At 38.8% G+C, this 23,811-nt stretch overlaps 1 protein-coding gene across 11 annotated transcripts in view; it reads left to right on the top strand.

The window, feature by feature from the left end:
* Positions 1 to 23,811, top strand: part of MAP3K4 (mitogen-activated protein kinase kinase kinase 4) — a 70,434-nt gene that overhangs the window by 44,995 nt on the left and 1,628 nt on the right. For 5 of the 11 annotated variants that reach the window (XM_062641850.1, XM_062641844.1, XM_062641847.1 and 2 more), the window contains 11 exons: positions 1,966 to 2,044; positions 4,218 to 4,314; positions 5,201 to 5,317; positions 9,493 to 9,593; positions 10,728 to 10,808; positions 12,313 to 12,504; positions 13,176 to 13,246; positions 15,090 to 15,206; positions 16,662 to 16,821; positions 22,907 to 23,029; positions 23,584 to 23,690. In XM_062641850.1, the coding sequence (XP_062497834.1) occupies positions 1,966 to 2,044; positions 4,218 to 4,314; positions 5,201 to 5,317; positions 9,493 to 9,593; positions 10,728 to 10,808; positions 12,313 to 12,504; positions 13,176 to 13,246; positions 15,090 to 15,206; positions 16,662 to 16,821; positions 22,907 to 23,029; positions 23,584 to 23,690 (1,245 nt within the window). Of the gene's footprint in view, positions 1 to 1,965; positions 2,045 to 4,217; positions 4,315 to 5,200; positions 5,318 to 9,492; positions 9,594 to 10,713; positions 10,809 to 12,312; positions 12,505 to 13,175; positions 13,247 to 15,089; positions 15,207 to 16,661; positions 16,822 to 17,744; positions 17,857 to 22,906; positions 23,030 to 23,583; positions 23,691 to 23,811 lie in introns of those variants that run through there. The other 6 variants (XR_009969093.1, XM_062641843.1, XM_062641849.1 and 3 more) reach the window with 6 other exon arrangements.

Raw genomic sequence — 23,811 nt, 5'->3', positions numbered from 1 at the left:
AGCTGTATGTGATACCATTTACCACCACTCTTTGGCCTTGGCCATCCAGCCAGTTTCCAGCCCAGGCAAGAATACATCTCTCCAGGCCATGAGCAGCTAGTTTCTCCAGGAGAGCACTTCTCTATTTTGTAAGATTCTGAGTAGAGCAGTGAATACGGTGTGTTTGTGACCATTGCCATTAATGTTTTCAAATTGCTGACAAGTTGCTGGTACATCTTAGGAGGTTATTTTCCTTTGCCTCTTGGGAAATTTGATGGCAGCTTTTTTTTAGAATTACAGTTTATAATTGTCATAATAAATTTCAAATAAGATTCTGACTCTTAGTTAACACCTGGAATTCATTTATGGGTATGAATACAAAGTGACAGTTGTTTAAAGGTATTTCTTCAAATTGTGCCAATGTGAAACATACTTTAAAGCATCTTTCTTTTGTTTTTATTGTGGAAAAAAAAAAGCCCCAGTATACTAAAGCTGGCTTTCTCTGTGCTCTGCCTTCCTCCTTTTCCTGTGGAAGTAAAATTCTGAGAATTTATTTCTCTGGTCTTGGTACAGTCCTACAGAGAAGTGAAAGCACAGTTGCCACAAAATAGCAGAATGTGAGTGATAGCACCTCTGATTTTTATTAATTTCAGGATGTGTTATGAAATGCCAACCACATTAATCTTGCATAATACAGAAACAATATAGTTTAGTATTTTTTCACATGTATTTTTATCAAGAGCTCTCACTAAGTTTTGTTTTAGTCCTGTATGTGTTGCTGGGAAAGGGTTGTCTGCCTAGATGATGGAGTTAAGCTTGTATTTGAAATACACTGATACTTTAGCTTCAAGAAGTAGCCGCTCAAAACTATTTGTGTTGACACAGTTTCTGAATAAGACACTGAAAAAGTGGGAGAGAAAGGGGGAGCCCAAAACCTTAGCTGCATTTCTGAACTTCTGCTTTCTTAAACTGGATTTCAGTCTTGGAGAGCATCACTTGAAATCTCTGATTAATCTGACTCCTGTATGAAACAGGCCACAGCATTTCACCTAGAAACGTCTATGTGAATCCTGATCCTTTATTTAGATAATACCTGGTGTCATAGGAGAATTGCCGTCTGGATTTAAAGCTGAAATTCTTGCTCAGTCTGGGTTGGAAAAACACTTTTTTCTTTTTCTTTTTTTAACTAGCTTCAAGTTCCTTGTCTTCACTAAGTTTTTGAATTTCTGGAAGCAGTTTTGATAGTCTGAATGAGTGGTGTATAGAAATGGCCTTTACAACAGCTATACCAAAGAACATAATTCTGATTCCTTATTGTGAAGATACATCTTATCCCTGGTTTTCTGACAAGTAAATTGAATCAGAGGAAGATTTAGTAACTTGTCTGAGGTTGCATACACAGTGAATAGTACACCTAGTAATTACGCTCAGATTGCCTGAGCACCACCAGTTCAGTGGTTCTAACTATTAAAGATTCATGAAAGATTTGCTAACTTCAAGGGCAGATAAGTAGATTTACGTAGTGCTTCATGTTTGTTGTTCTACAGGCTTCTGTCTTGTGATTCATGCTGTCATACTCTCACCCATTTGGGTGTTTCTTCTTGGGGTGGGAAGAGAAGGTAGTTGCAGCTTTTTTCTAGTAAGCTTGGTGTTTAGTTTTATTAACAACGGATATTTTTAAGTTCCACTAGCTTTATATTATGAAATGTTCTTTATGATGAATCATTGTTCAGTTCTTACATAGTTTTGACAAGGTCAAAAGGCAAGACAAAACTAAGACTTCATAGCTTAAAAAAAATAAAATCAGTGAAATCAAAACTCTAATGTGGATCCAAAATTTTAATGTAATTGAAAGAATGCATGTAGGGGTGCTTACTTGACAGATTATATATTTAACCAATGTAATTTTGTTACTGTGAGATTTAGCATATGACTGTTAACTCTCTTGTAGCATAAAACATCACTTTTTCTGTTTGTCTTTTTTAGAGTTTACAAGCACTGATGAATGAGTGCATTGGCCATGTTATTGGAAAACCTCACAGTCCTGTAACAGGTTTGTACCTTGGTAAGGCAGAAGTTACTGGCCTTCATTCTGGAGCTTTGCTGCTATGGTTGCAGAATTTTGATTGTAAAGTACTTGTAAAATGCTACAAATACCAATAAAAGTATTTTTAAGCTTTTTGTGAATGTTGATGCAAAACCGTTATTGCCTGACATGTAAATACATGGTGGTTTTAGTCAGGAAGTTAAAATGCTTTACAGATGCTTTCCTCTGATTTGGTCCTTGAATTCTTGCAGATGTTGTAGAAAAAGATTGTGCTTTTTAAAGGCTGGCTAAAGAAGTAATTACAGCTTTAAGGAGGTAGTAGTAACTCCTTCTCCCAAAATTTCATTATGGTGCTGTAGACATTTACACTTCTGATGGACTTTATATTATAGAGGGTACAGAGGAGTTATACCTGGGGGCTTGACAATAGAGCTGTGGGAAATAGTTCTCCAAATCACAGAATTTGTCATAGTGTAAAAAGTATCCTTGGTGTTAGAGTGAAATCAACATATTTCATTGTTTATCTTGAGAAAAGGATGTTTCCTCAGCTGTGTTTCCCTTTTCTATATTTCTTTCTCAGCACCGTTTCCCTCTTCCTACTCCCAGGTCCATTGACTGTTTTAGCTTTCAAAATAGCATGTCATCTTTTCTTTCTCCTGATGTCCACTTCCTGGATGGGTTGATGGCAGAAGGCACATTAATTTGACTTGGGCAAAAGGAGGTTTTTCAGTATTTCAGGAAAGTTTCAGTTTTGATATAATTTTGATGAGAAACCTTTACAGCTGAGAAACCTTTCATAATGAAAGTCAGTCCAATTCTGTGGAAAGAAGCATAGTCTAAAATAATTCAGGCAAATTCTGTACTGTGATGTAAAATCTGTATATTTGCTTTTGATACTGTTGTTCAGAGAAAGGCCCATGTTAGGTAAATCACTAGCGTGATGATCCAAAATTATGGAAACTCTCATAAATGCTATTGCAGAGCAGATCATGCGAACTAAATTACTTGACAGCTTTTGGCTCAGAGGCGTGGAGAGAGAGTGACAAAGAAGGATGGCATGGCGCAGAGTTGAACAGCAGGCTGAAACTTCAATACATAACTAAACATAAACTGTATCCTTGCTGAAGATGTTGCAGATACCCCTTTCTATTTTGTGATCAAGAGAAAAATAAGAATTCTTAGTTCCATTTGCATACCCTTTTAAGGGACTTAAACCCACTGTGATCTCTACCTCTTTCCGCAAAGCTGAGGATCCAGCTGCATTCATGCTGCTGCCTGTAGGCGATCTCCCGTGTTTTATCCTGTCTTTTTACGTTGAGAAACAGCATGTGGTCCACCCAATTGGGTTAGGTTATGCCTCTGGATCTTCTGCTACTGTCCTTGTGAATTGTAACAGGACAGCCAACACATGGCCCTGGTATCTTTTGCTGGTAATGCAAACAAAGCAGAAACTCAGCTTGCTGTGATTAACCTAGCCTGGCAAAAAGTGCTGGCTCATATTTTGATTGGGCATCTTGCAGTGTGACTGCCACAATACTTTTCTGGCTAGTGAGGAGGGAGGAGTTGAGGAAAGCAGAAGATGCTGCAGACTGTTCTTACAGGCTAAGCATGAGAATAGTGATGGCTCACTTAGGTTTGACCCTCTCCTTTTGTACTACTTCCTTGGGGCAGACTGTTGTGTTGGGCATTAATATAGGTAGAATTGTCATATGTGGGTTTTTTTCCCAGCTCATTTTGCTTTCTGTTAGTGTCTGAGAAAACTAATCCTGATGAAAAGGAACATAATAATCCTGTTTGCTTTTTAATTATTTAAATTGTTTAAAACAGTTTAGTTTGTTAATATTGATTTTACGATAAGATTAAAAAATAAGCTTAAGTCTGTGAAGCTGAAATAGTGAAGATATAGTTAAGAAATTACAGCTCTTCTAATTGCTATTTTTTTAATTCTCTGGAAAATGTTCCTTATTTTATAGATGACTTACATGATACAATAATATGAAAAGTATTCATACAATTGATTTATTTTAAATTTGAATAATTCGTATTTTTCTTAAAGGGTAGGAAAAAATTATGTGCCAGTTCATACTTAGCTTTATCAAATAGGAATTTGTTTTAATTTTCTGTCTTGAAATGGCCCTAACAGTGTCTTTCTGACATCTGAATAAATGTTCTACCTTTTTTATGTTTACAGCTATTCATCGAAACAGTCCCCGTCCTGTAAAAGTACCTCGGTGCCATAGTGATCCACCAAATCCTCATCTTATCATCCCCACACCTGAAGGCTTCAGGTATTTAGCATTATACAGATTTGTAAATTGGCTTATCCTCTCTTGCTATGCTGACAGTAAGGGTAACACCTTTTCTGTTGAAGACAAAGAAAGTAGAAAAAATTAGCATGTTATCAATCTGAATTGTGTAAATATGCATTTAATGACAATGTAGTTCCTTACTTTCCTCTACTCCCTTTATTTTACAGTTTTTATTGGTGCATGCTTTCTGTCTTTGAAGTCATTCTTACCCTCTTTGCCTTTCTTGAGAACTGTGTTTCAATGTAACAAGCTTTAATTCACTGAAACCTGGTCATTAACAAGACTTCTGTTTCCTTCCCCGCTTTGAATGTCTGCGTATGTGCCCACAACAGTGCTTTCTATGGTTTAGCGTAGATTCTTTAAAATGTAGCATTTTGGAATATGGTGGCATTTCTGCATCATTACCAACCCGATATGAAGCAACTTAAAACACTGGATGGTTTTGCTTACTTTTGAAAGAGTTGACATGAGAATTAATGCAAAAATAGTTTTAAAAATCTCAAAAAGAACTTTGCCGTGCTTATCTTTACACAATCAGAGGGCCTTGGTTTTTAAGATCAGCACAGTGTCATGCTCTACACTTGACTTTGTTGTTGTTGTTTTGTTTGAAGTTGCTTAGATGTTGGCAGCAGCTAGCTCTACTCTAAAGATACAGAGATTTTTCTTTCGAAGATTATTATTATATGTATTGACAGCCCCTGAAGGTCCTGAGACACAGAATTACGTCTTTATGTACTAGAAAACCCTTTAAAATCAGGCCTTATCATGCACACTTCAAAATTTGACTTTTAAAATAAACCTTCAATTCCATACGTTTTTATTTTTTTTTCCAAACTGTTTCCTGAAGTTTTTCTTCTTGCCACAGCACGCGGAGTGTCCCTTGTGATGCACGGAACCATTGCAGCATAGCTGTCAGTCGCCCCTCTCCCGTTGGTAGCGACTCAGCTCAACCCAAACCCGTCAGCAGTGCAAATGATACCAGGTAGCTCCACTCCATGATGTAGCAGCCTCATTCTACTTACATCACCCATATAACTTTTCCACATACTTGCATCCTAGTAGATCATTTGCACTGTGTTTTTCCGTCCCATCATGTCTTCCACTGGCTCCTTCATTCATGTTTGACTTGAGCAAAATCTTCTTAGACATAGATGATAAGACTGCTTTCAGACTTAAAATGCCTGACCATATGGTAGTTAAAGTGTGCAGTTCTGATGTAGATTACAAATTTGCTCAGTAAAAATATCTGTGAAATTAAAGTATGGCAGTCAGTTCATTGGTATAACTTTACTAAATAATTAGTATTGATAACTAACACTTTGCACTAAGATGACTGTAAGATGCAAATAAACCCAAGGATTTTTTTGTTTGTTTTTATGTGAGCTAACAGTTTTGATATTGTCTGCTATAAATATTTGGAAGTACTGTGTAGTGGCAAACTCAGAAATAAACACGTAACATTTCAGGAAGGTGTTTTTTTTATTTCTTGCTACGCCTTTGGCTTCTTAGGGCTATGCAGCATAAAGTTAATATGAAAGAAACCATTCCTGTACCAGGATATGTGAAAGAAACCATTCCTGTACCAGGATATGCAACAGAAACCATTCCCGTATTGTCTGTTTGCAGAGGTCACAAGTGAATTTTTTGGCAGACCTAGGTTAGTATCTTTCTTGCTTTTTGGCCTCTGATTTGGCTGTTATGTTTCAGACTGTTGGTGTTCTTTCTTCCCGTCCCACAGTCAGACCATTGACAAGTCTCTCTTTTTTCCCTTCACCCCGACCATGAAAATCCTGCTATTCACACAATGATACCGTCTTAGGGTTTGTAAATAGCTTTTTGGATTTTTATTTCTACTGTAGAGTACCAAAAACTCACTTGTACGAGAAATTTTTATGAATGGAGACACATGAGCTGTTTCACACAGCCACAGAAAAGAGAAAGAGCAGGTAGTGAAGGACAACAGCTTGATGGTGACCAAAGTGAACTTAGATATGACTTGGTTATGAACCATTATTATTTTAATAAATAATTTTCAGTTGTTAGGCACAAAATCATCATTGTTTATAGATTTGTTTCCAGATGCACAGCAGAAGCATGCAGTAAGTTCTTAAGAGGGAAGTTACCACTTTTTATAAAAAATCTTTTCTGCAAGTCTTTTCAGTTAATTTTTATGGTAAGATGTGATTTACACTCTGCAGTAGCTTCCAGATGTACACCTTGTGAGTCTGGGCCCCTTATTTTGATTGGAAATATATCCAGAATTTCTGTCATTCAAACTACCTATATTTATTATACGTATTATTAGTCTCCAGCTCTATGCACTTGAAAAGCCCTTTTCAAGTAATGTTGTAGGGAATTTTCACTGAGAAGATTCTGGCATCTTTAGAAGCTGACGGGGTGATGGTTAATTAGGATTTATGATTTTGAAAATGCAGAATTTGTTCATTTAATAATTAGTCTCTACACAACATTTTCCTAGAATATGTAGAGCTCTTTGAGCCAAGGAATCTCTTTGAAGTTAGTTTTTCAAGAGGGTGATAGGAAGCTAGTTTTTAATACTTGTAGGCTTTGACGTGATTTTGTACCACTCTGTCAGGTGGCATTTTATACACAACTGTCAAGTTTATAAATTGACACACTTGAATACAGCGTTATATTCTTCTAATGTTTTCTTCATATTTGTCCCACACAAATACCAATCAAAGTGTAAAGTTCAGCATTTTGACAGTTTCTTCTAGTTCAAGAAAATAGTCATTAGGAAGAAATGAGAATTTTGCTCCTTAGCTACAATCAAATGCATGATACTTTTATGGATTGTAACACAAAAGTTGATGTGAATGCAGCATTTTAGTCAAATTGCCTCGGTCTGTAATTCAAGGACTTGTATTTTCCTCAGAGCTCTCAGTTTTTTACTTTTCTGATGGTTGTTAATAAATCGTCCCATGATTTTTTTTTCCTGAGCGCTGCGTGGATTTTTAACTAGCGCTGCTCAACCCTCTGGATTATCTTGGGAGAATTCAGAGAAAAAGTTATTAAAAATTATTAAAGCAGAGACAGAGTTTTGGAGGCTCTTAGGGGTTTTTAGGGGTTTTGTTTATTGAGGAAGGCAAACTATTGCAAGGTGATGTATTTATAGCAAATTCTTGTTTTTAATATAGTCAAAGTTGCAAATGGAGTCTGTTGGATCAAGAGAGTGTTTTCTGGTTTTGTATGCAAGGTGTGGGGCCCAGCTGCTGGGCTACCACAGAAACAGAAACTTTGTACACTTTCCAGAAATTCTTTAGGCGCCTATAACGTGATTGTAGGCATTAAATATCTACAAAAAGTTGAGTGTAGGAACTTGATAAATCAGATGCATGAGGCAGCGTGTAGTGCACAAATGCCACCATAGTTCTGCTGAAGTTTCTCTTAAAAAAATAAAAATAAAAAATCAATGTAATACAACTAGAAAGCAAAGTCCAAAGTAGCAGTTCCTGGTTGTTTTCGGTAAGCTTTTGGTTGGTTATTCATTTTGCACTGTGTTCATCCTAATGACCTTTAATGTTAATTTTCTGAGCTAGCTGGGGGTTATTATTCATCGTTTTATATTTATCCAGGACTGAGCAGAAATTTAGCAGGTCGTCTTCTTTTTTTACTCTATTTCTTTGCCTAATAACATGCACACAATCTTTCTGGACACAAACAGTGAAAGATCTGGGTGGCAGAGATGAGCATGAAATGGATTTTAAACACCTGCATTCAAAGCTATAATACTTAAGGTCCTCTGTTTAACTACTGTCTCATTTTAGGGGTGGTTTAGCATTGCTTGTTTTTGAGGTCTTTGTGCATCTAGAATTGTTGCTCTGTATGTGCTGAAAATAACCTCAGCCTTCTTGCTGATTAAAACCACAACTTCCTGAAGAGTATTGAGTATTCTCACTAGCTCAGGTTCAGTTCCTCTTCAAACTTCAAAGATTTAGTTGGCAGTAATAGGGAAGGCAAAGCAAACACTCTACTGAGAACATTCTCATGGGAATAGGGTAACTTGGGTTTTGGCTTCTGTTCTTAAGATTATGAAGTTTGCATCTTTTCTTTTTCTCTCTCTCTTTTTTCTTTTTCTTCTTTTTCCTTTAATAAACCCCCCAAACTATTATTAGATAATAATTGGGTACTATTCAGAAGCAACTTTAGAGCGGTAGGGAAGCCCTCTCATAGGTGTGTGCACGTTGTGATGCCAAGTATCTTTCATCCTTTTGTAGTTGTTAAATCCTTCACTGAAATCTAACAGTGTTTCTCTTTCCAGTAGTGTTTAGCTCATACCTCTAAAGCATTATGTTAAAGGAGGCATCAGTCACACATCTTCCCCACCATACTTTAAAAATTGAAAGGCACCCTTATGCAAAAGGGACTTAATGTAGAAAGACTGCCATGAGAGAATGATGGGTCTAAAACATGAGTGGATTGATTAATGTCTTGGGCTGGAGAAAGGTGCTTGAAGATTTAAGGGTTTAAGACTCATTTCTCTCAGTGTTATTTTCACGTTCTGTTCAGCATGCTTGTTCATCTGGGACTTATTCTGAGGTATCTTATTCTACTCTGTGCTGTCTGGAAGAGCTAGGGCTTCCAAATAGTCAAGTTGCTGTCATTTAACACTCTCCTTCCTGTCAGCTTGCTTATGGCTTTTCCCACTAGTTTTATCTTCATGACTGTGGACTATGACTGTATTTGCAGCTCACTAGGAGCATATGAATTCAGTTGCCACCCTTCATCTGATAATGTGGATCACATTATCATCCAGCTGAATCATTTTTGATTGTATATCCAAACCTGGCACCAGCTATGTCCTGCAGCAGCTGTCTTAGTAGTATGTTCCAAGTCATTAAAATGCATTCTGTGTTATGGGCAAGTAACAGTTGCAAGTAGTTTGGGCTTTTGAAGCTTAGGGGGTTTTCACAGAGTGGCATGACTAAAATAATGTAAAAAGTCTTCATTTGGGGGAAAAAATAGCATAGAAGGAGCTTTTAATTTACCTCTTGGCATCAGGTTTTCTTTCATGTTACTTCCAGGGTTCATATCCTAGGCTTCAGAGATTCTTTCTCTTTAAACTGCAGTTAAATTGTCACTATTAGTTATTTAGTGCAATGCTAAGTTAATTAGTACAATGGCTCTTTTTAACAGGGGTTCCAGTGTCCCTGAAAATGATCGACTGGCTTCAATAGCAGCCGAGTTGCAGTTCAGATCTCTTAGTCGTCATTCCAGTCCCACTGAAGAGCGAGAAGGTGATTGTCACAGTAACAGATTGTGACCTGGATGTGCAGATGATTTATGGCGTTTACATATTTCTCTCTGTTTCCAGTTCTGCCTCTTTCCAAATTTTTTTTTCACCTTTTTCCATTCAGAAATCTTAGGTTTTTAACTTCTAGGCTTATACTGTCAGAGTAAGTTCCTCTGTTTTCAGAAACATCCACTATTCTCTTGCCTTTCATGTTGTTTCTGAATTGTAGCAGAAGAAATTTCCTGGTATCTTACTAAGTTACAGTGTCCAAAATGAAATGAGTAACATGATTGCTGAATTATAGTAACTTTCTAAATGCTGTTAACGAGGTATGAACTGGAGCTATCAGAACAGTGAAGTTTTCTGTCCAGTTCTTTAACTTCCACTGCAATATTCATCTTACAAATACTTGCTGTTATTTGCATTCTGGAAGAGGGGACAGGGTGTGTGACTTGATCTACTGAATCAGAGCTTCTCCTTCAGGTTTCCCCAGTCCCTGTATATGTGGTATTAATTACATCAAATACCTTGAAATGTTGATTGTTAAGACAGTGTGTTCTGTGCAAACTAAAATGAAGTACAAAATCGCAAGTGAAGTAGAGTTGATACTGTGGTCATCCTTCAAAATGAAGTGGATTTTGAAGAAAGAATGGCCTTAATAATTTATACTAAGAGGTGTGGGGATTTTTTCGTTGGTTTGTTTGCTTTCTTTTAAGCAGATGTTGAAAATACTGTCTGCCTCATGCTTATTTCCTTTTATATTATCTGTATGAATAGGAAACTGGCTGAGTTTGGAATGAATACAGGTCTTTTTCTAAGGAACTTTAAAAGATTTTTTTTTCCTTCAAATTTCTTACATATTTGATTAAGTGCCCTGACTTGAAGTGCTTCCCTCAATTGGGAAGGAGATCACTGTTCCTGTATAAATTAAATCCTGTTTCAGGATAGCTTTCACAATTTGTTTTCTAAAGATAAGTGATCTTGTGAGTTCAACAACATACATTGCTATATGGCTGCCTCATATACTTGTAGGGTGTATTAGTCCTGATATGTAACATCTCAGGTTCTGCTGAATATAATGGCATAATTCTTAATATGAGATAAATCCACTTCTATGCTCACAGTATTTTTTCTCTAGAACCATCATATCCAAAAGGAGATTCAAGTGGCTCTTCCCGGCGGAGCTGGGAGCTCAGAACTTTAATCAACCAGACCAAAGGTAGGTGTTTAGGAGTCACTTTGATGTAATAATTATCAAACTAATGCTGCAATAAAAGGCTGAATCTTAATGCTGATTGTAAAGAGATTTTCACTGCTTTTTAGATAGAAAAGGGAAAAACCAAAATTCTGATTGCAGGTAGAATAGCTTACAAAATCACAAGGTGTACTCTCTGAGGTAGGAGAAATTAAACTTCATGAAGGTTAGATCTTTTCTGTTCCTGAAAGATGCTAGCAGTGTTTGTGTTTACAAAATTAGCACATTTATTACTATAGGAATTGAGGACATTTGCTGTCCCTGCTCAGTGCCCAGTTATGAGTTGCATGAGAGTAGGAAGCACTTCCTCACTTTCTGAGATCTCTTCCCCAGTATGGGATTTTCTTACTGTGGGTGTCTAACAGCATGTGATCCTGACTGTTTCCTGAATTCAAGGCTGTTGCGGGGTCCTTCCTCTCTGTCCTGCTGCTTATTTTTATGAAACATAAAGTAACTGAATTACTTGTGAGACTCCTATACCATACAGATATATACGTGTAGCTTGCTTGCATGTATCCTGGCAGGGTGGAATCTCATGAAACATTAGAAGAAAGTTTTCTGTCATATGAAATCTGGTCTCATTAGGTGGCTCAGGCAGAACACAGGAAGAACAGTACTTTTTTCCCCTGAAATCAAAAAGGCTTATTTTTTTGTTCAGAACATAAACATTGAAGGAATTGAGTTTGTTTAAACTAGGAAAGTAGAGTGAAGGAAAACCTGAGAATTTCAAGAAGGCTGTTGCAATGGGAACTGGTTTTACTGTTCAGAGATTTTGGTTTAAAACAACGAGGCAGATTTGGTGTAGATGAAGTGGTATTAATGTGTGGGCACTAGAGTATGTCATTTAGGAGTATCAGTATCTCCATCTTTTGGAGGCTGTTAGAAACAGGTTGGACTACTGTCAGTCAACAGTGACAGATATGTAATTTTGGTCATTTACAGGGAGGGGATAAATTAATGCTGCCCTGAGATATCTTCCAGCCTCACTCATAAGGATTCTCTTTCATGATAAGATGTGAAAGCTGGAGTTACCTGGTACCACTAAATCTCTGAAATAACAGATACTGAGTTTTCCAAGAAACCTCTTATATCTCTGTATAGCAGAACTTAACCTGTCCTTCTTTCCTTGCTGCCCTTAGTGACCCTAATATATTTCCACTATCTGTTGGTGGTTAGTTACAGGCTAAGTGCAGACAAGTGTTCCATTTCATACGTTTAATTTCTTTCAATCAAGTAAGAGATGACTGAAAAAGTACCAGTACTCATTTTACTTTAGTTTCATATTTGATTTGTAAGTGATAGTTTAATATGTGATTGCTAAAATGTTTTATGCTTTTCCTGCACCTTAAATTAGACTCACAAAATAGGTGTCTTCTAATTAGGTCACTTCACGTGATACCAAAAGGTAACAAAATATAAACACAGCGAATATTTCTTAATCAAGGAAATTGTTCATCACTCTTTTTAGACACTGCTTCCAAGCAAGCACCGATTGAAGCTGTTCAAAAGTCTGTTCAGTTGTTTGAAGAAAGGAGATACAGAGAGATGAGGAGGAAGAACATCATTGGCCAAGTTTGTGACACACCGAAATCTTACGATAATGTCATGCATGTAGGTTTGAGAAAAGTGACTTTCAAGTGGCAGAGAGGAAACAAAATTGGTACGTTCATTATACCTTCATTTGTCAGGCTAAAATACCAACCTTAGTATTTTTGAAGGAAATCTAAGGCTATCTTTCGAAATCTTGGGTCTCCATGTAGGTAATACCAATTTTACTGGAATCAGAAGGTTAAAATACTATTGCAGCTAGGACTTCCTTTATGCAGAACTTCAGTGAAGTTTTCACTGGTCAAATAGCAGGAAACAACAAGAAAGAAGAGGAGGATTTGGTTAGGACAATTAGTTAGGTATGAATCTGTGATTCCTGCATGTGTTTAACTCTGTGAGATGGTTGACGAGTTCTGCTTTTGGAAGAACCAGAAATACAAATGGAAATGAGCACAAACTTTGGGACTTCATTCACCAATATTACTGTTTTTCCCCCGTATGATCATTGCTGATCAGGCTTGGGGTTTGTGGAAAAAATCCTTGTATTCATGAGAAGCTATCTTTCAGGTCAGGCTGTTAATGTAGTGTTTTTACTTTTAATCAGCTTGAATTCAGGACTATGAATGTAAAAATAGGTGTAACAGGTTAAAAGCTACTTAAATTCTTACATTGAAAGAAAGGTAGATAACTTCGGCAAGCTGATTCCAGTGATGTTTTCTCATTGCAGTTGATGTTCACGTTGGTTATTGAATGTAGTATCATTTTTCTTATTTAATCCTGCAGGTGAGGGCCAGTATGGGAAAGTCTATACGTGTATCAGTGTTGACACTGGAGAGCTGATGGCTATGAAGGAAGTGAGTACTTGTACAAGAATCACTGCTGCCCTTGTGGGTTTTTTGTTTTTTATTTTAAACCGAATGTTCATGACTTAGCAGATATGAAGGATTTCTGAACACTGTTGCTAGCTGAGAAAGGGCAGGAAGGCAAATGTTTCTTCATGTAGCCACACAGGCTCTTATCGCTTGTTCCTCTTAAGTTACTTAAGCTTTTTCTTTTCAGTTTGCAACTTCCAATTTAAATGTATGTGAAATGGATAGGTTTCAGAGGGATGTTGTGAACTTAATGAAAGCCTGCTTAATATATAAGAGCTCCCCTTAAGAGATCTTCAGTTATTTTGGAAAAGAGTTTTCTGGTCAGTGAAGTCTGTTCACAAACTTACATTTACTTTGCAGGTTTTCCTTTCACATTTTATTCCTTTTTTCTTTACTCCTTAGAGCAGAAGTGTGGCATCAAATTTTTTCAGCTTCTCCTGTAGTTTAAGTAAGCTAAGCTGAGTCACAGAACTGTTGACTAACCTGGTGGGTACAGAAAATTTGTCAGGGTAGAAGCAAGTAAAGCTGTGTAGGTGCAGAGATCTGTTTTCCTACAGCACCTTGCCTTTTAAAATATTTGTATTGTTTAGTTTTATGGCATTTCTACATCTTCAGACAACTGTGGGCATCAGCTGTTCACAACAGTTGCCATGCCAGCCATTTGATGCTGGAGCAGTTATATTTCATGAGCCAGTTCTGCCCCCCTCCCAGTACGTATGTGATCTGAAAGGTTTGGGCAAGCAAGGCTGGTCTTACGCTTAACTTCTTGTACCATAGTCATTCATTAATACCAACACTTGAAATCTTGTTGTTGTTTCTTTTTTTCTTAAATAACGTTTCTCCCCCCATTGGTAGCACTCAGCTTCTGGAATTCAAAGTTGCTTTCTAGGTGCGAGTACTTTTTACAGGTTAGCATGTGTGTGCTGTTTAGCAGAAGCTCAAATAAGTCAAGTGGATCCTCTTTCACAGACACTTTACTAGGAGGCTGAATGTGCAGTGTGCCGCCTTTTCCTGTAGTTTTAACTTCCAGAATTATCTATTTATTTTTAAGCTAGTTAACGATACTGCATCCCCCCCCCCCCCCCCCCGAGATTTCTTTACTGTCTAAAAATCCCCTCAGAGTATAGTGGAGAAGCTTTACCACAGAGTATGGCAACTTTGAAGTGTTACAAAGTATGTAAAATACCTGAATGTCAGTTGTTACCTTTTTGTAACCTCTATGTATTTGATTTTAACACTGAGTGCAAACTGTAGCCTGTAGTTTTTGTACAGAATAAAACAATCACAAGGCTTGATAAATTTTTCCTCCATGAAAATTCCGTCATGGGATATTGTAGGAGAACTAATGAAAACCTGGTTCTTTCATTAAAACCTTTACCGCTGTATTTGTTCCATGCTACACCTTTTCCTTGCAGCTGCCTCATTCTCAGTGAAGAACCCCTCAGTGAAAACCTTTAGAATCTCAGTTGATGAAGTACCTGGTAACGAGTCTTTCTTGAATGATAGCTCTCACTGATACTACTTTCAGATTCTCTTGTACTGTGCCTATCTACCTTGTTTAAGCTAGTAGGCAAACTTGGAAGAGAGATATGTGCACACATATGTGTAGTTACACATTTAAGTTATGGCGTTTCGCTCTTACAAAGTTTATAATTCATCATACCTGCACATAATCTTGCAAAAATATCTTGTTTGTGGTTTTTGTTTAAGTGTTTGGGTTTTGGTTTTATTTCTTTTTTTGATGGTTTGTTTTGTTGTTTTTGTAGTTGTTGTTGTTTCTTAGTAATTTGAAATAGTGGGGAATAATGAAAAATCTTTCTTGCAGATAAGATTTCAACCAAATGATCACAAAACCATCAAAGAAACAGCTGATGAACTGAAGATTTTTGAAGGCATCAAACACCCTAATCTTGTTCGTTATTTTGGTGTGGAGCTCCATAGGGTAAGAAAACATTAATAATTTGGGCTTTTTTATAGGGCAGAGAGAAAAATTTAAGAAGCTTTGGATCATTGGATTTACTTGAGGACATTCTAGTTTAGCTTGTCTGGATATCTCTTGATATTTGAACTTGCAACATGTCTTTTTAGCTCTGAATGTTGAGGTCTCTGAAACATAATTTGGAGAAGTATTTTGGAGCTGGTACATAAACAGAGAAGGTTCCTAGTAAGTGAATAGACTGAGTAATGCTGGAGTTATTTTGTGCTGCTACTGTTTTAAGTGCTCTAAAGCAAGCTGTATCATATACAGTACAGTAACTTTTGCATGTAGGTAAAGACTAGAGAGCCTAAAACCCTTCACTGTTAGCAGCAAAGGTTTTACCAATGTCTTTTTGATCCCTGGAAAAATTTTGTGCTGGTGTTTAAATGTTGATGCCAGAAAAGTATCTTAAGAAGCAGATCTTTTGGAAGTCAGGTAGCACCTCTTCAGAAGGAAAACCAAATTATCTTTCTGGAGCCTGGTTTTCTTATGAAACTGGATTCCAGAGCTCCCCTTTTTATTAGTCCTGCTTCCCATGTGCCCTTCCCACCTCCCCTGGTGAGTCTTGGGTCCTTCATGTTTCTCTACTGAGTGAAGTGGGCAGGGAACAGAATGCCTGGTGTCTGGCTGGAAAGTGGTGTGTGGATTTGACTGATTTGCTCAATATGAATGAGCTGATTTGCTGACCCATTGCTGGTTTAGAAGGGGACACGGGGTGCTTTCTGTCTACATTTCTGTACTTGAGGACAAAACTGAGGGTGTCTGTGTCACTGGGTCATTGGGTTCTCAGGGTAGTTCTAAGAGCTTAGTGTCTTTGCCATCTTTTTGTATTAATTGAGGCTGTCTGAAATTGGCTGGGCTTGGAAACAGAGAGAAAAGAACCTAACTTCTTAATGTGAGTTAGAATTGGCATGCTTGTTCAAGCCACAGAAAACAGCAAAAAACTTGCCCTCCCCAAGCAAGCAACACAAGATACTGCAGAAACTAGGAGAGAGGGAAAAAAAAACCCTCATTAAAACCCATCATTTTACCTTTTTGTCTAAATATGCAAAGAAAGAAACTTTTTGTAATATGTCTACAACATTTCCAAAATGTTTTTTGGTTGATGTCAAGGTAATATTAATAATAATAGTTTTATACCACCAAATAGATAGACAGATAGACATGTAGCAGAGATTTTCCATAGCTGTGCAATAGAATATATTAGTTTGAAGCATGCTGAAGAGAACAGAGTTCTGAAGATATGATTTATTAGACATTCCATGGTAAGAGGTACTTCATCAAAACATTATGTGGTACTTTCATTACTCTTGTCACAAACAGTGAAGGATGGAAGGAAAACTTGATTGTAATCCAGTGTTAAAAACCTAAAAAAAATCAAGCTAAAACTAATCATATCTGGTTTGGTTCCCACAACAGGAAGAAATGTACATCTTCATGGAGTACTGTGATGAGGGCACTCTGGAAGAGGTATCAAGACTGGGCCTTCAGGAGCATGTCATTAGGCTCTACACAAAGCAAATCACGATTGCTATCAATGTACTACATGAACATGGTATTGTTCATCGAGACATTAAAGGTAATGTTTATTGAAAATGGCAATGTTTCAGTGTTGTAGATGAGGGTGGTGTGGGGAGGGATGGGGGACATATTTGCCCAGATTTAGTGCATGTTGTCTATACAGCCTTTAAGTGTATGAAGCCTTCCAGTCATTTTCAGTTTTCAGTTTACAAGTGGTTAGCCAGTAACATTGCATTTTGTTAAGTGCCGAACATAAAAAGTGTTCACACTTGTCATTGAAAACTCATAAATTCTGCCCATGATTTATATAGTTTCTGTGGAGGTTGTTAAGATTGTTGGGGATTCATCCAGACTCAAATTTTGGTCCTTGTATTTTTAGTACTAATATATTGAGTTATGTAATGTTGTTTTTCTTCTCAACTATGCAAGAAACGGTGTTTTCTGGGAGCTGACAAGCAGCGTACTGTGCTAGAGTTGTTCAGCAGAAGTCTTTCTGGTGATTCTCATTTTCCAGAAGAGTTTTAGGATTTCAGATGGGAATTGCTTAAACATTGTTTAAGCAATAATATAATAAAAGCCTTGTTAAAAGAAGCCAAAGGGATATGGTAAAATTACTTATGTATTGTTTTTGTTTTTGCCATACATTTATCTACTCATGCCTGGCTCTCAGCATTTGCTTACAAAGTGAGCAGACTGGAACTATGGTAACCAAAGGGGCTTTGGTTTTGACATTTGCTTAAAGCACTCTGTGTCAGTCCACATTTCACATTCATTTTTCTTTTCCTGCGCCTCCAAGAACATCCTCCATGTGTGGTTTATCTTGATTTTGTTAGTCTGGCATATTTTGCTCACCTATGACAGAAACTTAACTGAAGGTAGGGGAAACGATGAACAATGCAGACTATGCCCTGCGAATGCTCATTTTGTGTCAAGGCAGTGCAACCCAACGATGCTGGGTTTCTATGTCCCTCTTGCTCACAGGGTTTTGAATCACCGCAGCAGTGTAGGAGGTTCCCAGTTGCTCTTGGTCCTTTGGCCTCGTGCTTCTCATTTGGGAAAAGAACTATCTACGATCCAGAGGCCTCCCACCCAGGTAGGCCACTCTTGAGTCAGTTTTGGCTTTTGTTTCCTAGAAAACACTTTCCCTCAATCCCGTTTCCCAGCAATCTTGCCTTTTCTGGTTCTCCTTCCTCACCCAAGGTTTCTCTCCAGTTGTGAATTTCCCTCTGTGCTATTCACAGTGCCCTCCTTGTCCTTTACTTGATCATTCCATATCCAGGTTCTGATTAGCTGGATTATGCTCTCCTGGAAGCTTAATGTGATCAAAGGCTGTGACCAAAGCTGGCTGACAGGGATTTCTTTTGTGCAGCTCTATGTCACTGCTGATTTTTGGATATATTTCCAAATAGGTCTTCCTCTCATCAGGGAAATGCAGGGAAGCGAGAAGAGCTGTTTAACAGAACTGTAATTCAGTGTTATTTGAAGGCATTTCTGTTGCAACAGGTTCCTCTTATCAAATGTTGGGGTGTTCCTTGAGAATATAGCAGCAGCTATAAACAGAGCGTCACTGCAGACACATCTATGTATAGACCTTCCTGAAATTTAATGACAGAATTTGAAGACAGAGCACAGAGGGTGTTTTTGCTAAGGATGCCTGATGTTATGTTGGGAGTCTCTTGCTGTCTCCTTTTATGCTAACATTGCATCCTCAAGTTTTCAGGCTAACCACAGTAAAGAAAGTTCTGGTTTTCATTTTAGCTCCTCTGTAGTCAGGTATTTTTCTGATAGGGAATCAGAATGATAACACGTCAGTCAGACTTTTAAAACTGCTTTCCTGTGGAAATCTTGCTGTCAGATCAGACGTTGCTAAACATCACTGTGGATCTCTTTCTTTTACCAGCAGATAACAAATTCATAATTGTTTTTATGTATTCTGCAGTTGTTGTCTGCTAGTATCTTGTGCTCAAAACCTGAGTCTTTCAGTTAGTAGTGTTCACTTGTGCCACTGTTGTCTTTCAGATGCTATTACAGCATCCAGTTCTTCAAGTGTAAAAGATGAAGCAAGATACAGCTGCCTTGAATCCTATTCAGCCCATGACTGCGAGAGCAAACTGAGGGTAGTGTTGCCTGGTTGTTACACTTGGCTGCACTGGTTTCAATATGTAGTTGGTGCTAGTATGTGGTGGTGAAGTCTTTTGGGATACTTTTTTAATCTCTATTCTGGGTATTGGATTTTAAGCCCTGTGGCTAAGACCAGATTCCTCAGTTATAATTCATTCATTCTTTGCCAGAAGCTGTTCTGCTAAATGATCAAGAGTGATGGAATATTTAATGCTGAAGGGACAGCTCTTGGGCCCTGTGTTCACAACAGGGCCAGCCTCAGTATCAGATCCATTGTCAAAGTAGATCAGATTGCTCAGAACCTCTTTCAGTCGAGATACTCCTGTCACCATGGATGAAGATGCTCTGGGCCCTATCCCAGTGACTGGCCTATCCCCACTGTGGAAAACTTTTTCCCAGTACCTCCCTGGAGGTATTTGTGTCCATTACCCCATATCCTTTCACACTGCACCTTCGAGGAAAAATCTGTTTCCATCTTCTTGATATACTTCTGTTACACAGCTGAAACCAGCAGTAAATTCCCCTCACACACACCTTTCCGGTTTTCCCTTCTTCAAGCTAAACAAACCCATTTCACAGCCTCTCCTTGTACTTCGTGTGAGCCAGTCTCTGACCATCTTGATGCCCCTCTGGGCTTGTTTCAGTATGTCAGTGTCTTGTCTTGTACTTGCCTAAACCCAGGACATAGCACACCACGTGTGGGCTCACAAGTGCTGAACTGAGAGGCATTAATCACTGAGGTCATGCCCTGTGCTCTCTCTCTGGGAGAGAAGGGCATATTCCTGAAGAGTGCTTGGATTGCGTTTTCAGGACGAATACAGAAAATGAAGGGGTTGTATCTGAAGCCTCAGTAAATGAGAAACCTGTGAATGAGATGCTTCAGGCCAGGAAGTCTTCATTGAAGTGTTATTGTGTTACTGTCCTCGTCTTAACTTTGTTGTTAGCTCAGAATTTCATGAAGGCCATTTCTGACTTCATGTCTTTGTGATGAGCACAAGGAAAGGAAAGTCATTCAGCAAAAGATGAAAGGCTGCTCAATGGGAGACTATAGGCATGTGTCAGGCTTTCTAAGAGACCGAGTAAAAGAGGATGCAGAAGCTGATTTTCTCATCAAAGGGTAGCATTAGTCCTGCTTGTTTCTTGAATGAATTTTGCCGCTGCACTGCTGAAGTAGTGGCTGAGGATTGTCTGTGAGCTGTGCCTCTTTGTGGCATTATGCCACAGTCTTTGGTGGGGCTTTTGGTAACTGTCCTTTGGCGTGTGGTATTTACACCAGCACCTTTGGAACATCATGCCAGTGTAGTTGCACTTAATATGGGGCTGACTTGGCAGAGATACAAGGCATGCAACTTCAGCTTAAATGCTTTGGGCCATGGTTGTTGTTTTCTCTAGGAAAGGTACAGCTTTTGACATCTGCTGTTTGTTTGCAGTCTGCCTGGAAGGTCTTGTGGCATATATGGCAGTAGGGCTGTGAACTGGGCTACCTCTTGCCTCTGCCAAGTATATCCAATGAAGATGCTTTATGTGTAGGAGGACAGAAGGACCAGATGGGTGTGTTGTTCCTTTTTGCTGTTTTAGCCATTGTCTCTGGTTGTATTTGGCTCATTAACTATGCAGATATGGTACAAATTCTGTCATTTTCCCAGCAGCATGAACTGTCAAAGATAAAAGGCATCAAGCGTCCTTTAGGCCTTTTTGTCCCCTGTTCTCTTACCCAGGTCAAGCAACCTACAAAACAAATGCTCCAGCAGACAGCACATCAGTGGAAACTTTATTCAGGTGTCAGAAAATGTGAACAACACGAGTCTTCAATCTTCAAGTGCTGCCCGTTTCTTCATGGTGAAACTTCAGTTTGTTTCTTTGCCCCATTCGGCAGTTCCAGGTGCTTGCAGGAAAAGGGCTCACAGGAGCTTTCACAGTAACATTTATGCAAAGTTGTCTCTACTTTCTTTTAAAAGGGACAGACTTTAGTTTGAAAGGCCTTGTAAGTTGGTTCTGAACTGTGTTAAACCAAACAATCACTATAGCTTTAGGTTCAGTCAGAAGAGAGATCCTTGCGCTTCAGCTCTGCCAGTTTCCACCCAGTGCAGGAGCTGGGAACAGCTTTATAGCCTTCTGTGAAATTTGCGTGTTGCTTTCTTGAGGAACAGGAACACAGGTTTCCAAAACACCCTTGTGAAAGTGTTTGCTACTGACAGCTGTTCTTCCAGAGCTCTTTGCGTGGGCTAAGTGCGCCTACTTTCTATAGGACAAGTGATTGCTTGAAAACCACTAGAAAAGCTGTGGGCAGCAGTTCAAAGGCAAAGGTGCTGAAAGAGTAACTGTCACTCTTCCAGTGCATTTCCCATACTTGGTGTTCCGTCGAGCTCCCTTCCTGTACTGCTTTGGTGCATTTCTGGATTCTCTTTCATTGAAGAAGCTGAGGGATGGTTGACCCATCCCTGTTACATGCCTGTGATCATGTTGTGACTGTGGACGTGTCTGTTTCTCTGATGGCAAACTGCAGAATCCAGCCTAGGAATTCTGATTTTGAGTATGGGCAGGCACCTGAATGCTGGAGCGGAAAACTTACGGACAGTGTGCACGGGAGTTGTATTCACTGAAGGTTAATTCTTCTTCCAGAACTTGTAGAAGGCTTGTAGTAATAAAAGGTTGGAATTTATTTCTGTTACTGATTTCTTTCCTCTTTTTAGTGCAGTTCTGTGCAATGCCTCTTGGACTAAATAAATCTTGATAACTAAAGCAAGCATTCTCATATTAGTTAGAGAAGCCCTTTGAGAAGCAGGCAGGGTTTTGGCATCATTGACCTGCACGGTTGTCTTTGACTTGAGCTTTTTGAGGATTCTTTTTCTTTTCTGTGAATATCTTGGGGATGCTCAGCCAACCTAACTGGAAAAAATCATTAACTAAGAGAACATAACACAAAGGAGGAGCAGCCGGGAATTCCTGCACTGACCTCTGTTCAGGGTGGAATGAAAGGGAGAAAATTCTGAAGGCTGTATTCAGATGAGCCACTTTTGAAAGAATTTTCTGTGTGACATGGGAAAAGGCTGTGTGTAATGAAGTCCCCAATGTTTGCCTGCTCCTACAGCAGACATACACTTTTGTTCTGTGCTACCATCCATCTCTCCTTAATAGAGATCACAGCTGATACCATGTTGACTCTTGCAATCTACTTGTAGTTTCATTGTGGTACTTTCAGAGCCCAGGACTTGACCTGACATGTATAGTGAGCTGCTTCTGCTCTACCTCTTCTCTGTTGGCTCTCAACATGTGTTTTGGCAGGATGTTGAACAAAAGAAAACCACTTGGCTTATTTTGCACTGTTGTGTAGAGCAAGTGACTTGAAGGCACTTGCAGATTCTTCTTGGAGACTTTTCAGCTATGCTAGGGAAGTTTTTTCTAGTGTAAACTAGCAGTGTATCCAGCTATTGTAATGGTAGCCCTTCTCCAGAAGTTCCTCTGGAAGTACAGCACAACAGGAGCGGGTATTTGGTAGTACATGTAATAAAGTGCTATAAGCTCCATTTTGTAGTTGGCTGTGATGACACAGCTGTATGATATCATGGCTTGACACTGCAGAACTGCAGAGATAGCTAGTGGGAGATGCACAGCAATGGCCTCTGCCAGGAAGCTCCTTCAGGACAGGTGTTTTTACACAGTGCAGCATTCACAAGGATAAGCACTGGAATTCATAAATTCCTGGAGGAGTCATTTCTCATAATGAGCATGTGTGGAAAGCTGATGAATTTGCCTGCTGTACTGTTCTGTGATTTGAACACTTCCTATTGTTAACTTCCAGTACATTTAGTGTTTACGCAAACCCACCAAAAATCCTGGTAGCCTACCCTTTGGGGAACGTCTCTAATGCTGTTGTATTTTATACTTAATCCACAGGTAAAGACCCAAGTGTGAATTCGCTGTTATCTGCCATGTAACTTCCAAGAGTATATTGAGAAACCCTCATTCCTCAGTTCAACACCAGTTTAACAAGTGTTACTGTTTTTTGTTGTGTTTCCTAGGAGCCAACATCTTTCTTACCTCATCTGGACTGATTAAACTAGGAGACTTTGGCTGCTCAGTGAAACTGAAGAACAACACCCAGACAATGCCTGGAGAAGTGAACAGCACCTTGGGGACTGCAGGTAAGGAAGCCTGTGCTAGGCAAGCACTTGTCTACCTACCATAAAAGAAGTTACCTCTGCCAAAAGTGTGGGCCAGAGTGAAATGCTGTGTTTGGGGGAAACTTGGTTTTACAGTAGCTAGTTAGATGTGCCTTACATCCAGAAGCCAAAACAATCAGTGAATGATGTCACTGGAGAAATAAAGTTGTGTTTGTTTGGTAACTATAAAGGTGCTGGAGCTTGTGTTTTCTGGGGTTGCATCTTTCTCTGCAGCCTTACTGGAACAATGCTGTTCTTATTGAACAGCTCCTGAATCTGCTTTTTTTAAAATGACAGCAACTGAAAGCATGTTATTGTACCAGCGTTTTCACAGTCGCCTTTCAAATTGAAAGAGAGTTATGCTGCCGATGTGTCCAAGAACAAGGAGAGCGCAAATGACAAAACTTAGCAAGAAAAGCTGAGTGGTAATTCATTACAGATGTATTAAAAAGCATTTGGCTTACCCAGTTAATCACTTAATGTATACCATTCCTTCTGCCCTATGTACTGATGACATCATATGTGTTGTTTCAAAGCATACATGGCTCCAGAAGTAATTACTAGAGCTAAAGGAGAAGGGCATGGACGTGCAGCAGACATCTGGAGCCTGGGCTGCGTTGTTATAGAGATGGTCACTGGCAAGGTAGGGATGTTTCACATACTGGATGACTGCAGATTGTTCCTAGCAGTTTCTCTGCAAATTCTGCCATTTATCACACTGAAGTCTGCAAGTACTGGGGTGGTTTTTAATTTCCCGGGGTCAC

Source organism: Pezoporus occidentalis, unplaced genomic scaffold (genome assembly GCF_034315485.1).
Source record: "Pezoporus occidentalis ecotype Australia unplaced genomic scaffold, CSIRO_AGI_Poc_V1 ctg7, whole genome shotgun sequence".
Taxonomy (NCBI): Eukaryota; Metazoa; Chordata; class Aves; order Psittaciformes; family Psittacidae; genus Pezoporus; species Pezoporus occidentalis.
This window is presented reverse-complemented; position numbering and strand designations above follow the sequence as displayed.